Consider the following 16,002-nt stretch of genomic DNA (forward strand, 5'->3'; position numbering starts at 1 on the left):
ATGAAGACAAAGATCCCAAATACTTCGGCAATCGTATTACCAATTTGCTCTACCACTGAGATCTGAGACATAGGTACTTAAATTCTGGTGTTCATTTTTATATAGTAGTGTAGCAGTTAGAGCAACGGATTGTTGGAGTTTAGTGTTCCATTCCAACGCTGTCTGTAAAAAGTTTGTGCTTCCTCCCTGTGAATGTGTTAATTTCCTCTAGATGCTCAGGTATCCTCCCACTTTCCTAGTTAGTAGGTTAATTGGTCATTTTAAATTATACTGTGATTAGGCTAGGGTTAAATAGATGGGTTGCTCATTCAGCCAGAAGGGCCTGGTCTAAGCTGCATCTGCACTTAATAAAAATGACATTTATATATGTAATTCTGGCATTTAATGCACTAGTTTTCTAGCTATTGTTTATTTTGCCCATCTTGTTAGTTTGTATCTTGCCTGTTGGATCCAAAAGCCCTGTTCCATGGCTGCAGCTTTGTGAGTAAATTATGTTTTAAGTTATAAAGGGAAGATCTTTCTTTCTTTCTTTTTCAATCTTTTTATTAAATTTCATATATAAAAAAAACAACACATAATAATGAATAGATTACAGATTCAATAAACTTGAGATTACATTAGTAATAGGATAATAATATCCTATTAAAACATCCATCAACAAAAGGTACATAAATCAATCAAGTCTATATAAATATATATGAAAAAAAAACAAAAATAATCATCAAAAAAAGAAAAAAAAATTGAGATTATATATGAGAAAAAATATATATTGAAAAAAAAATACTAAACTATAACTAACATGGGCAATAATAGTACTTTATAAATATATGAAGGTGTCAAGAAAAGAACTCCGGAACTCCATACCTGAACAAGGATAAGTAGAGAAAAGGATCTGAAATAGGCCAAATTAATTCATATGAAAGTGTCGAATAAATGGTCCCCAGGTTTCTTCAAATTTAATTGAAGAATCAAAGATAGTGCTTCTGATTTTTTCCAAACTCAAATAAGAAATAGTTTGGGAGAACCACTGAAATGTAGTAGGAGGATTTACTTCTTTCCAGTTTTGTAATATAGACCTTCTGGCCATTAATGTTACAAAGGCAATCATTCGTCTGATTGAAGGGGAAAGCTGATTGCCATCTTCATTTGGTATACCGAAAATTGCAGTAATAAAATGGGGTTGTAAATCGATATTCCATACTGAGGAAATGACATCAAAAATGTCCTTCCAATAGTTATGTAAAGTGGGACATGTCCAAAACATGTGAGTCAATGAAGCCACTTCTAAGTGACATCTGTCACATTGAGGATTAATATGCGAATAAAATCGGGCAAGCTTATCTTTAGACATATAAGCTCTATGTACAATTTTAAATTGTATTAAAGCATGTTTAGCACAAATAGAGGAGGAATTAACCATTTGTAAAATTTTTTCCCATTTATCTGTTGATATATTACATCGAAGTTCTTTTTCCCATTCTTGTCTAATTCTATCCGATATTTCTGGCTGTATCTTCATAATCATGTTATAAATAAAAGCTACTAATCCCTTCTGACAAGGATTAAAAGTAAAAATCAAATCTGAAAAATCCGATGGAGTTGAATTAGGAAAAGATGGAAGAATTTTATGTAAGAAATTTCTAATTTGTAAGTATCTTAAAAAAATTAGATTTAGGTAATTCAAATTTGTTGGATAGTTGATCAAAAGACATCAAAGTACCTTCAAAAAAAAGATCACGAAAACATTTTATACCTTTCCTTTTCCATATACTAAAAGCTTGATCTGTCAATGAAGGTTTAAAAAAAAAATTATATAAAATAGGGCTGTCCAGAGCAAAGTTTTTCAGATTAAAGAATTTGCGAAATTGAAACCAAATTCGTAGTGTATGTTTAACAACAGGGTTAGATATCTGTTTATTGAATTTGGCTAAATCAATAGGAAGAAAAGAACCAAGAACGGAAAATATAGAATATCCCTTAACCTCACTACATTCCAAATTTACCCACTGTGGGCACACAGGTGAATCCAAATCTAGTTTCCAGTACATTAGGTTACGAATATTATTCGCCCAATAATAAAATCTAAAGTTAGGTAAAGCTAGACCACCATCTTTTTTAGACTTTTGTAATTGCCTTTTGCTTAACCTAGGATTTTTATTTTGCCACACAAATGAGGAAATTTTTGAATCAATATTATCAAAAAAAGATTTAGGAATAAAAATTGGTCAAGCTTGGAATAAATATAAAAATTTCGGTAAAATCATCATTTTAATAGCATTAATCCGACCAACTAATGATAAAAATAAGGGAGACCATCTTGTAGTAAGTTGCTGAATTTGATGAAGCATAGGTAAAAAATTCAGTCCAAATAAATCTTTATATTTCTTGGTGATTTTTATACCTAAATAGATAAAGTTGTCAGTAACAACTTTAAATGGCATCCTATCACTCAATAAAGTTTGCGCGTTTAAAGGGAATAACTCACTCTTATCTAAGTTTAACTTATAACCAGAAAAGCTACCAAATTGAGCCAACAAGGATAAAATAGCAGGAATAGACCTACTAGGATTAGAAATATATAACAACAAATCATCAGCATAAAGCGATAATTTGTATAACTTCTCATTACGGGTAATACCAAAAATATTAGGAGACTCACGAATAGCAATAGCTAAAGGTTCTAATGCAATATTAAATAATAAAGGACTTAAAGGACAACCTTGTCTCGTACCACGAGATAATTGAAAAAAAGAGGATCTATAATTATTTGTAAGAACAGAAGCAACAGGTTTATAATATATTAATTTAATCCATGATATAAAATTAGGACTAAAATTAAAGTTTCTCAATGCATTAAATAAATATGTCCATTCAACTCTATCAAAGGCTTTTTCAGCATCTAATGAGATAACACATTCTGGGGTTGTAGGTGATGAAGTATAAATTATGTTAATCAATTTTCTAATATTAAAAAAGGAATACCGATTCCTAATAAAACCAGTTTGATCTTCTGAAATAATCTGTGGTAATACCTTTTCTAATCTAATGGCTAAAATTTTTGTAAGAATCTTAGAGTCTACATTTAATAATGATATAGGGCGATAAGATGCACATAAAGTAGGATCTTTATCTTTTTTAAGAATTAGAGAGATAGTAGCTTCATAAAACGATTGAGGTAATCTCTTCTTAACAAACGCATCATTAAAGATTTCACATAGCCAAGGAGAAAGCAATAAAGAAAAAGTTTTAAAAAATTCTACAATAAAACCATCAGGACCAGGAGCTTTCCCTGAATTCATTGATGAGATAGCCTCTCTTATTTCATCCATAGAAATAGGAGCATCAAGCAAGCTACAATCTTCATCTATCAGTTTAGGAATATTCAAGTTATTAAAAAAATTATCCATCGTAAACCGGTCACCGTCAAATTCTGATTGATATAAAGATTTATAAAAATCTTGAAAAGTGTTATTGATTTCTTTATAATCAGTAGTTAAATTACCGTCTTGTTTACGAATTTTAATAATTTGTCGCTTAGTCGAAATAGCTTTTAATTGATTAGCTAACAATTTACCAGTTCGATCACTATGAATATAAAATTGAGCCCTAGTCTTAATTAATTGATTCTCAATTGAAGAAGATAATAATAAACTATGTTCCATTTGAAGCTCAACTCTCTTCTTATAAAGTTCTTTGGTAGGAGTAACGGAATAAATCTTATCAATTTCTTTAATTTTATCCACCAATAAAGCTATATCTGAATATCTTTGTTTTCTTTTACCAGCGGAATATGAAATAATTTGTCCACGAATAAAAGCCTTGAAAGAGTCCCAAAGTATTCCTTTGTCAATCTCTTCATTATAGTTTGTTGAAAAAAATAAGTCAATTTGTTGTTTTATGAAGGTAATAAATTCTGGATCTTGAAGCAAAGTAGCATTAAGTCTCCAAGATCTAGTATTGATAGAAGAGTCCGGAATCTTAATAGATAACTTCAAAGGCGCATGATCCGAAATAGCAATAGAATCGTATTTACAATCAATAACATCTGTTAATAAACGATGATCAATAAGGAAATAATCAATTCTAGAATAACTATGATATACATGTGAAAAAAATGAAAATTCTTTATCTTTAGGGTTCAAAAACCGCCATATTTCAGTAATTCCAGAATCAACCATAAAAGAATTAATAAGTAAAGCTGATCTATTCGGAAGAGTTCGAATAGGTTTAGATCTATCCATCGAAGGATTCAAACAACAATTAAAGTCTCCACCCATAATCAACATATATTCATTCAAATTAGGAAGAGAAGTAAATAAACGTTTAAAAAATTCAGGACAATCAAAGTTTGGAGCATAAATATTAACTAAAACAACTTTCCGATTAAAAAGTGAACCAGTTATCAACAAAAATCTACCCTGTGGATCAGAAATAATTTCATAATGTGTAAACGAAATTGAGGCGTCTATAAAAATAGACACACCCCTAATTTTAGCGGTACAATTTGAGTGAAATTGTTGCCCTTTCCAGAACCTAAAAAAACGTTGATTATCCTCCCTCCTAATATGGGTCTCCTGTGCAAAAATAATATTAGCGTTCAATCTATGGAATACTTTAAATATTTTTTTACGTTTAATCGGATGATTTAAACCATTAGTATTCCACGAGATAAAGTTAATAGATTTATCCATCATACCAATATTAATTGTGTGTATCATAAAAGGTTAAAAAGACACATAACCCACAATTTAGGAAGAAGGAAAATTGATTCAGGAGCAACCGGAGATCCTGACACCTCAACAATATTAACAATTTAAAGTCAGCCCATAAACTAAAAGCAAAAAAATAAAAAGCAAAAGCATGAAAAAAGATCCCTCCCCCCTCCCCCCACCCTTTGAAAGAAAGCCAAGCGGCAGGCGCATAAACTAATACTAATATTACCCCCATTTCAAGATGGCAGCTCCATAAGAAAATTTTTTTAAGAAAAAACTATATAACACCCTAATTAAAATATAGAGTTGCAAAAAAAATATATATATATATACCTACATATATATATATACATACACATACACACACATATCAGACAAGTCAAAAAAAACTAAAATAGTAAAACCAGAAAAATCATTAATAAAAAAAAATGAACATTAAAGTTTAAAAATGTGATACACCTTTAAAAAAGAAATTCCATATTCAGATACAAAGATGACGTTTCACAAGCCAAGACTTATGGGAAGAAGAAACGACATTTTGAGAAAGCCATATTACAAAATATGAATATAAATTCAGCAATCTAATAAGAAAATTTAGTAAAAAAAAAGTTATCAAAATAGAATTTTTTTAAAAAAAAAGATTTAATAGACACTACAACATATATAAAAAAAAGACTAAAAAAAAAGAATTCAAAACCTTTGTTCCATTTCTAAATACAGGCAAGCAAATAAACGCTTATAAAAAGTAAAGACTTATGGGAAGAAGAAACGACATTTTGAAAAAATAATTCATTATTACAAAATACAAACGTGTATAAAAAAGGATATTATAAAAATTAAAACAGCATCTATAAGCAATAATAATAGTAGTAAAAAAAAAAAGACCCAGACCCGTAGTTCAAAATAAAAAGTTATAACCCAACTTCCAGGGTTAAAACTTAAAATGAAATGGCATCCTCTCTCCAAAAAAAATCTTCAATGTAACTCATTGTTCAAGTTGCACTAGAGGATCGATATTCTTCAACAAATTTCTTCGCTTCTTCAGGAGTGTTAAAAAAGTGTAGACTGTTGTCGGGCAGCACAATTCTAAGCTTCGCTGGATACATTAAAGCTTGTTTAAATCCAATCGAATGAATCTCTGCCATCACTGGTTTAAAAGCGATCCTGGCTTTCATTACTTCATACGAATAGTCCTCAACAATTCGAAATGAGTAATTTTTGTAGGAGATCATACCTTTTTTACGAGCTAACCGAATTAGAAGCTCTTTCTCACGAGGATAATGAAGGCGAACAATCACCGCTCGTGGTTTATCAGACACAGACGAAAGCCTCGCAACTCTGTGAGCGCGGTCGATAACAGGTTCATTTTTCAAACCTTCACCACCGAAAATTTCCCACAGTAATTTAGAGAAAAATTCAGTTAAATCACCGGACTCAACTTTTTCGGGAATTCCGATGATGCGCAAATTCTGTCTGCGAGAACGATTTTCAAGATCAGTAATTTTAAACTTATACTGATCTAAAGTTTTAGCAGTTGACTCTATCTTCTTCTCTAACACTTCAATTGTACGTGCTTTTTCACAAATTGATTGTTCAAGAGTCGTGATCTTATTTCCAAGCTGCTGAACCACTAACGCCTGCGACTGAAACTTAGTTTCAAGCGATTTAACAACTCCTTCAAAATCGGATATTTTCGTAGTAATCCTCCTTTCCAAACTTAACAGTTTACTGTCCAATTTACCTTCTAGTCTGCCTTCCAGACCCGCAAATTTAGCATCCAGTTTATTGTCCAATTTACCTTCCATACCCGCAAATTTAACATCCAGTTTAATGTCCAAAAGACCAGAAATTGCGTCGATGGATACAGGATCCTTAGCCGATTTCTTACTTGTAGCCATTTTAGGTTTGACAAGATTAGATCAACTATTATTTTAGGAAAAAAGGGTCAATCAAAGGTAGCAACTCATATGATTAAGTTCGAAAAGATCTAATTAAAGGGTGATTATAGTTAAAAAAATAAAGAGCGCCTAAAAGGCAGATGCTTACGTCGCCATCTTGAAACTCCACCCCCGGGAAGATCTAACCTATAGCAGCTACTATTAAGTGTCTTGGTACTGGCCCACCATCTGTTCATTAATTAACATGTGCAAAATGAATTTTTTGTTATCTTCCTTTGCTGGACAATTGAGATCAATGGAACTTTTAAAAGATGGGCACCACAGTATAGTGGTTACCACTGTGTTATTACAGCTCAGGGTGTCAGAGTTCAATTCCAGCATTATCTGTAAGGAGTCTCCCTGTGCATCCTCCCTATGGAATGCATGGGTTTTCCCCAGGTGCTTTGATTTCCTCCCATAGTCTAAAGACGTACTACATAGGTTAATTGGTCATTGTAAATTGTCTCATGACCAGGTTGGGGTGAAATCAGGGGTGGTGCATTTCGAAGGGCCAGAAGGGCCTACTCCACACTGTATCTCTAAATAAAATAAAGATTTTCTTTAATTTTTCCATAGCGTTCTAAATCAGCTTTGAATGAGATTGAAGTTGGGCAGAAGGTCATCTCAAAACACAAAAATGGGCGCTTTTACCAATGTGAGGTAGTTGGATTGAGTAAAGAAACCTTCTATGAAGTGAATTTCGATGATGGTTCCTTCAGTGACAACTTGTATCCAGAGGACATTGTGGTAGGTTGTGATTTTTGTTACATTGTAAAATAGCTTGTGACTGAAATTGTGTGCCCTTGATTCCAAAATCAAGATAACGACATTTGTTAAATAGTCTCGCAGGAAAACCTGCCTGAGCGAAAAGCATAAATGTTTTCTTAAAGTTGGTTCAACGTCCACAAGTTCTGTTTGCCGTAAAACTATTTTAATATAAGCAAAATGAACAAAACTACACACACTGATACATTATACAGAAAGATAAAGTCCAAGAGCCAAAAATAATTTGTCTGTTTTCAAGATAATGGATTTTTTTTAAAAAGTAATGAAGTTTGCTTTTCCAGGAGATGTTTTGTGTTCATTATGTTAATAGAAACATAGAAAACCTACAGTACAATACAGACCCTTCAGCTGAACATGTACTTACTTTGGAGATTGCCTAGGGTTACCCATTGCCCTCAACTTTTCTAAACTTCATGGCTAAAATGCTCATTGAATATAACACTGAAAGTAGAATCTGATCTCTGTTTGCATTCTTCTAAAGATGAACATTGCATTGTGTAAAAAGAGTAAAAATCTTTGACTTTTCTAAGTAATGCTAATTTTTAGAGTCGTGATTGTCTTCGATTGGGACCCCCTGCAGAAGGAGAAGTGGTACAAGTCAGATGGACTGATGGACTAGTATATGGAGCCCAATTTGTAGCATCACACGTTATACAGCTCTACCAGGTAGGAAACAAAGTACTTTTGCCAGGAGTTCTGGTGTTGTAGAAACATAGAAAACCTACAGCACAATACAGGTTCTTCAGCGCACAATGCTGTGCTGAGCATGTTCTTCAGAAATTGCCAGTGGTTACCCATAGCCCTCTGATTTTCTAAGCTCCATGGCTATCCAAGAGTCTCCTAAAAGACCCTATTGTATCCACCTCCTCCACCGTCACCGACCGTCCACACACTCACCACTCTCTACATAAAAAAAAATCTTTCCCCTAACATCTCCTCTGTACCTACTTCTAAGACCCTAAAACTATGCCCTCTTGTGCTAGCCATTTCAGCCCTGCGAAAAAGCCTTTGACTCTCCACACGATCAATGCCTCTCGTCATCTTATACACCTCTATCAGGTCACCTCTAATCCTCCATTGCTCCAAGGAGAAAAGGCTGAGTTCACTCAACTTATCCTCATAGGGCATGCCCCCCATTCCAGGCAACATCCTTGTAAATCTGCTCTGCACCCTTTCTATGGCTTCCACATCCTTCCTGTAGTGAGGTGACCAGAACTGAGCACAGTACTTCAAGTGGGGTCTGACCAGGATCCTATATAGGTGTAACATTACCTCTTGGCTCTTGAACTCAATCCCATGGTTGATGAAGGCCAATACAACATATGCCTTTTTAAACCGTGCAGTCAACCTGCACAATAGCTTTTGAGCATCCTATGAATTCGGACCCCAAGATCCCTCTGGTCCTCCACACTGCCAAGAATCTTACCATTAATACTATATTCTGCTATCGTATTTGACCTACCAAAATGAACCACCTCACACTTATCTGGGTTGAACTGCATCTGCCACTTCTCAGCCCAGTTTTGCATCCTATCAATGTCCTGTTGTAACCTCTGATCTGACAGCCCTCCACACTATCCACAACACCCCCCAACCTTTGTATCATTGGCAAATTTACAACCAATCCCTGTACTACTTCATCCAGATCTTAATTTGTAGAGATCTGTTTTAACTTTGACACAAAGGACTATTTTTTTCTGTTGATCAATGTCAAAAGAACTATTTAAATCCACTGTGATTCAGTGTTGTAAAACAATAAAACGCGAAAACTTCAGAGGGGAGGCAGTACATATTCGGCACTATATAGCTATCTGGTTGAACGGCAAAACTCATTTGATATGCAAGCAAGTGATTATGTAGGTACTGATAGCTGTAAACATTTCTCCCCTGATTCCTTTTTAACATCAGTGCATTTATATTTTTTAAAGTTTCTTCCCACACTGCATCATTTGTATATCCAGCAGATTTTAAGTTTTGTGCTTTGTTAACTTTGGATTAATTATTTCAGAATTTTAACCATATTGCACAGATTTCTCTAATATTTTCAGTAATTGATTTATTGGTCCTTGGTCCGTGGAAAATTAACAATATAGGTGCAGAATGTACAAATCTATCAGAAGCACAATAAGTTACTTCTATCAATCTTGTCTTTGTAAATGGTAAGTTTCAAATTGAGTTTTCTTTATTGCTTTATTTATCCCTTCAGGTGGAGTTTGAAGATGCTTCTCAACTAATGGTTAAAAGGGAGGATGTGTACACTCTAAATGAGGAACTTCCCAAAAAAGTCAAATCTAGACTGGTAAGTATGTAGCGATTTCCTGTATGATACAGTGTGTTATTTTAAGACTTGGGTGTTGACTTCCTGGAAGAGTAATGGTTCATAGTTTATGGTGCTGTAATGCCTGCCACTGAAATGGTTTATACTGTTTATTTTGACAATGATAGAAAAAAAACAGTATTTTACCAGTTAATCTACAGATTGTTTGAAATGGCAATCTGTATAGTTGATTGTTATAACTTCTTGTTTTTTCTGTTTGATTATGTAAGTATTGCTTCTGAAAATCACTGATAAAATGAAAATAGAATTAAGGGAAAGATATGTAGCCCTTGAACTTGTTCTGCCTTGAAAATACATTTGATGCCTCTGTTTCTACAGCTTTAGGTGATGCATAATTCCAAATGTACATTATATTTTAAGGGAATAAATCATTCCTTTGTCTACCTTTAATGAGTGAGACCTTATCCCAAAACTATGGTCTTGATTTCTAGATTTACCTTTTTCAAAAGAGGCAACTTTATTTTTAAAAAGTAGCTAATGAATGCAAGTACTTTTTTGTCAGATTCTATCGCATTCTATTTCATTTCCTTGTTCACCCACGTACATTTGTGTGGTCAGTAAAAGTAGTGCATTTTGCATGTATGAGCGGAGGATTTGAGAAGCAAAGTACATTCTGTAGATTTAGAAGTTTGCTGTACAGAGCTTTAGTGCTACAAGACAAAGTTTTGACCTTTTTGTAGATATGTCACCCCTGATAGGATTATCCTTGAAATTATCCAAATCACTCGCATAAGCTAACTCTTTAAAAATGTCATGAAATTGATCTATTTGTGATATGCATTAATGTATTTCATGTCAAAATTCAAGTTTATTGTCATCAGCATGTACTCCCAGGATACAAATGCCATGAAAGTTAGCTTTTAGCAGCAGGACAGTATAGCACAGACTTACAAACCTAAATGAACATAATTTATATGTAACTTGCACAACCAATAAACATAATGATGTAAATTATAGGAGAGTATAAAAGGAAATATAGTCTGAGGTGATATTAGCTTTTTTTGGTTTGGTTCAATAATTTAAAGCAGTGGGGAAGATGCTGTTATTGATCTTAAGGTTTGGGTCCTCCTGTCTAATGGTTTCATTAGCTGATATTGATAGTTTTTTATCTTTTGGGAGATGTGGTTAAAATGGCTTAAAAACTTACCCTCTGCACTTTTGAGAATAAACAAAAAAAAAAACTGATATGGGAATTAAACAGATCTCAGATGCATTGTGTTCAATGCTTTTCCTCATAAGTAGCAGAATCTCTAGTTTGAAAGTGTTATCAGCCACGTTTTGAAAGGCTGCAAAGGTAAGGGGTGATGGATGTGGAGTTATGTTGGATGCTGCCCATATCACAACAGAAGAATTGCAGCTATGCAGGATCCTCCCCAGGAAAACTGCAAATTTGCAAAACTCAGTATTTGGGTTGAATACATGGGCAAAATTTATTGTCCATGCATTGTGTCATCATGTCTGCTATTCATCATTCTAATTAAATGGAAATTTTCCAGATGTGAAACTTTTCATCATCTTGGTTCCCACTTAATGAGATTTTTGATGCTTTTGTCAAATAGTCATAAGTCTGTGGAATATGGTTGTAAAAGCTTTTAATGCACTAAAAATATTTGTTGCTTGTCTTGCAGTCTGTAGCATCAGACATGCGATTCACTGGAATATTTACAGAAGAGGAAGTTGCTCATGTGTCAAAGCGACAGCGAGTTTTGAACTCCAGGTATCGTGGGGATTATGTTGAGCCCTCTCTGTACCGTACAATTATGGAGTGATTCAGAAATCGTTCAGAACTTCATCTATGGAAACTAATTGGGACAAATCTGGTTTTTGCACATGGTTGTATTGTAGATATGTGACTGCATCTGAGTTCTAATTTCTCTGGCAACAAAGCTACTCTGCATTACTGAAGGTGCCTCACTAACAGCACTCCCTTGGAACTTGTATCAATTATCTTGGGATTTCATCAAAGTTGTTCCTGCGCATTCTTTGGCCTTGCATCGGACTGCTGCATTGTATAGTGCAGATTAATCTGGATCAAGAAGTGTCTTTAATTGAGGCTTCAGTAGCTAGGAGTAGTATTACAAAGAATGTTTTGGGGTTAAATTTCAACACTAACATCCATGTTCAGAAAGAGTAAAGTATTTACCTTTTTAATACTGCAGATCACTATTTGCTTAATTTTCTTAACATTATCAGAAGGAATTTAGTGCCCAACTAATCTCTGATACATGTGTACAGTAAAGGCTGATGCATAGCTGATTCACCATAGCCAGGTAACCAATCCCACTGTGGAAGCTATGATGAGTTCTAGAAAATGTGAATACATTTTGACTATATTTAGCCCGAAACTAGGGTCATGATCGGTGCTTGGAGTTAAAACTCTTATCTGTATTTATAGGGAAGCCTAAAACTTTAGGTTGATTGGTAATTAGACAATTTTTTTTTAAAGAAAACATTTCCCTTCTAGGTGTAGCAGTTTATTTCAGTGTTCACCCTGGCAGTAAATAGAAACTTGAGACCTTGAATGGGGAAGTGTTGGTAAAGTAGCAAATGAACTCTAGAAGGCCATTGTGTATTTTTAAAGATAAAGCTGGATTCATTTTCATTTCTTTCATGACTTCCTAATGAATTTGTTCATCATATGTGAACACTTGTGTATTAGACTTCTGTGCAGTTTTAATCTGTACTACAAATTATATTTGTTTATTCGATGATTAATTTTTATTGGAATATTCATACTTAATTACATTGTAAAATTTTCTTTATTCTGTTGGTTTGGTGTAGACTGTTGGGACTGATGTTGGACAATGCACACAACATTGCAAGTTTGGTCGTATAATCCAAACTGGTCTTTAAAAACTTAAGCAATTGATGCAACAGACCTTGATGTATTTTTGTGTTCTACATATTTGAAGTTGCATCAATACCATCTGTTATTGTGATAACTTAACAGTAAAAGCATGCTAAATTTAAATGTTGAATTTAACTGTAAAAGGAAAGCATAATTTAAATAATTGTTTTTATTTAATTGTATGTATCCTGAAAATCTTTCTTTCTTACTTTCCTAATGGGGAAAGCGTGCAGTAGTAAGTAGCTGAGCTGCTCCCTTTTTTAAAGAAAAATAGAAACCCCTTTGAAAATCTTTGGTTTTGGCAATTGGAAGTGTTTGTATTTGAAAATATAATTGAGAAGAAATAAATGGTGATTTCAACTGTTCCAATTAGCAAGTCTGATTTTCACTTGTCCTCCCTAGAGACCAATTGTTGTAAGGAGCAATTTAAACTTTTTTTATTTCAGAATTGTGTATATGGCCTAGTTTGCTCTTGGTTTATAAATTCTAATTTTTAGAAAAATCACTTCCTAAAAATGAAGAGTTGCCTGTTAAGGGAGATGAATTGTTTCATGAAATCCTTTTTGGAAACGTTTTGAAGTGACAGCCATTCACGTAATACAGTTTTTCTTCAAGGCACCTTGGTTGATTGCACTTTTATTTGTTCCAATTTGAGAATCTCATTTTAGCTTTGCAATGAGTTTACAGCTGTGGAAACACTTTAATGTTTTCTGTAGTATTTTATCATTCCCATCTATGAGAGTTTGGCTTTGTAGTTTCTAATTTATTGGAATTCTGATGATTTTTTTTTGTCACTTGATACCATTTATAATAGGTTATCATCCAATATTGCTTCACACTGGAAAATGTACATTTAATAAAACATCATCTATCCGGTGCAATTGGTTCTTTTATGAAATAATGTGAAGTGATTTTTGTTTGCATTTTCTCTTCAAAGAAGTTAAAGTTGACAAAACCTTGTTCAAGGCCTGAATAAGAGTTAAAAATATTTGCAGCCCATTTGAACTATCAAGAGCTCTACCTCCAAAGCACTTGCATGTTTTACTCTGTTATGGACTTCTATCTTGAATTACCTGCTAATTGTCACTTTAAAGTCATTTAATTGGATGCTGTAGGTAAATGCAGTTAATAACTCTGATTTAAATAATTTTCCTTTTGTGACATGTATTGATCAATTTAGTTTGTGTTTTAATATGTTTGTTGATTCCAAGACAACCAACTTCTCTGGGAATCTTTTCTGTATATTAGTTACCTTAAAGGGGAAAAATTGAGCAAACTTTAATTTTATCTACCCCATAATTAACTGCAAAAATTTAACAGGTAGGTTATTTCAATTTTCTTTGTGTTACTTGGAATTTTTCCCTCCCCACAATATTTTCTCCAATCTCCAAACTCTGAATATAATACGAAATCTTGACTTCACTTTATTTAGACAGAAAGAAATTAAAATATTGTGTATATTTCTCAATTCAGCATTTTATATTTGAACCATGAGCTCTTTAAATGGTTGTTATCCTTTTCTCCCAGCGATGCTGAAGAAGCTGCACATTGCAGACAAAGGTGGGTGCGTTTGTTGTCCAGTTTTCAAATACTTTAAAGTACCACTGATTAACAAATATTATTTGATTGTAAAATATTGCAACCTTCAGGGAGTGCTTTAAAAAGCATCCAACTAAAATTTCGTGGCATCTTGCCTCTTTCTAAAATAATTGAACAGTTCTTCAAACCATTATGTCTCATCTGAATCTACAGTCTACACTACAACCATCTCAGGAGTCTGTACAGCAATTGATTGTATTGATCTATAAAAATAACTGTATTAGTTAATGCAAACATGAAGTTTAAATGGCTTGCTGTGATTGTTTAGGAAAATAAGAACACATTGAAATGATTTACAGTCAATAAATGTCTTTTTGTCTTTGAGTTTTTGATTCAATTACTATAAATCTTGGAAGATTATCAAAGTTATGATTTATTAATCATGGCATACTTGGGTTATGAGTGTAATTTCATTGCGGGAGGAGGAAGGCAAGAGACTTTAAATTGTGTAATTTTCTGGGCCCAACAGCCTTTTCAAAAAGCCAGTTTCTTTCATTGAAAGCCAGAGTTGAGTTGTCAAGGAATCCAAGGCAATTACTGTTAGAAGAATTCAGTAGCAGCTTACCAATTGAGAAAATGGTCAGCACCCTCATTATTATAAAGGTTACAAGAAATAGACAAACATTGCTGTGTCCTAGAGTGATATCCCAAACATTTTCTTTTTGGCATGCTAAACGGGCACCTAAACATGAGCATAATTTATGATATTACGGTTTTACGGTGTTTTATAACTGATAAGATGTAGGATGTGTAGCTGCATTGAAAATGCCATCTGGCCTGTATTCAGTAGGATCTTAAAACTACTGTGTAGTTGCAACTCTCATGGTTGCAGGCACAGATTAATTGTGCACAGCAAAAAATATTTACTGCTGTGGAGCCAAATAATTGAGCCTTGCATCCACCCAAACTGTGTGTTAGCCTTTTTGTGCAAGTTTGGACATTAAACTTGGTTGTTATTTGTTGACAGGTTACTGACAATAGATATTTGCATTCCCATGGCTGTACAATTTAAGTAACTGCCTTACTACCTGCTGAAAATGCACACCAGTCTAAAACCATGAACTTGTAAACTATTATTTAATTGTTCTGAAAATTCACTTTTCACTAAATGATCAGTCATTTTGCTTTTTCACCTCTCAGCTTGTGCCTCCGGAATGTTTTATAAATAATGTTGGAAGAATTATCTGCTCGTTTAATACTATATCTATCTTTGAGGAAGTAATTATTTTGTCAAAAAGGATCTGGTGCTTTCCAGGCATATATGACAAATAAACTCCTCTTGTCCGTCATGATTGATTAGCTTTCAACCACTGTCCCACCTTGTTTATAATCTAATCCAGTTCTTAGAGCAAGACCCTCGTCTTTGTTAAAATTCTTATTCTCTAGTTTTATTTCATTGGCTTCCTTCACCAGGCAGTCCCAAAAGTCATTGGTGTGGCACAGTAATTTTATGCTGTCGATGTCAATCCTAAGGCCTTTGCGAACACATTGTTCTGCTATCATTGATTTCTCTGGATAACCCAAACGGATACACCTCCTGTGCTCCTTGTTGAGAGTTTCCACTGTGCGCCCCATCTGGCCAGTATACTGCAGCTCTGCGTTCACGGGGAATTTTGTAAACTATTTTGTCAAAGTCCGGGGAAATTTTTCACAGAATAGACATGTTGGAAAAGTTCAAGGAAATGACTGCTTGACAAATGGTGTAGGTTACTTTCTAAATCAACAAATCCATTAATATTTGGGGATGATGGGTCTAAGCATTTACAGCACCATAATTGATCT

At 33.8% G+C, this 16,002-nt stretch overlaps 1 protein-coding gene across 4 annotated transcripts in view; it reads left to right on the forward strand.

The window, feature by feature from the left end:
• LOC132401808 (lysine-specific demethylase 4A-like) overlaps window positions 1-14,544 on the forward strand; it is a 71,501-nt gene extending 56,957 nt beyond the window's left edge. For all 4 annotated transcript variants that reach the window (XM_059984028.1, XM_059984030.1, XM_059984027.1 and 1 more), the window contains exons 19-22: window positions 7,226-7,396; window positions 7,982-8,101; window positions 9,642-9,734; window positions 11,402-14,544. In XM_059984028.1, coding sequence (XP_059840011.1) covers window positions 7,226-7,396; window positions 7,982-8,101; window positions 9,642-9,734; window positions 11,402-11,542 — 525 coding nt within the window. In that variant the 3' untranslated portion in view covers window positions 11,543-14,544. The remainder of the gene's footprint in view (window positions 1-7,225; window positions 7,397-7,981; window positions 8,102-9,641; window positions 9,735-11,401) is intronic.
• The last annotated feature ends 1,458 nt before the right edge of the window (window positions 14,545-16,002 follow it).

This window comes from Hypanus sabinus, chromosome 11, assembly GCF_030144855.1.
Source record: "Hypanus sabinus isolate sHypSab1 chromosome 11, sHypSab1.hap1, whole genome shotgun sequence".
In the NCBI taxonomy this organism is placed as follows: domain Eukaryota; kingdom Metazoa; phylum Chordata; class Chondrichthyes; order Myliobatiformes; family Dasyatidae; genus Hypanus; species Hypanus sabinus.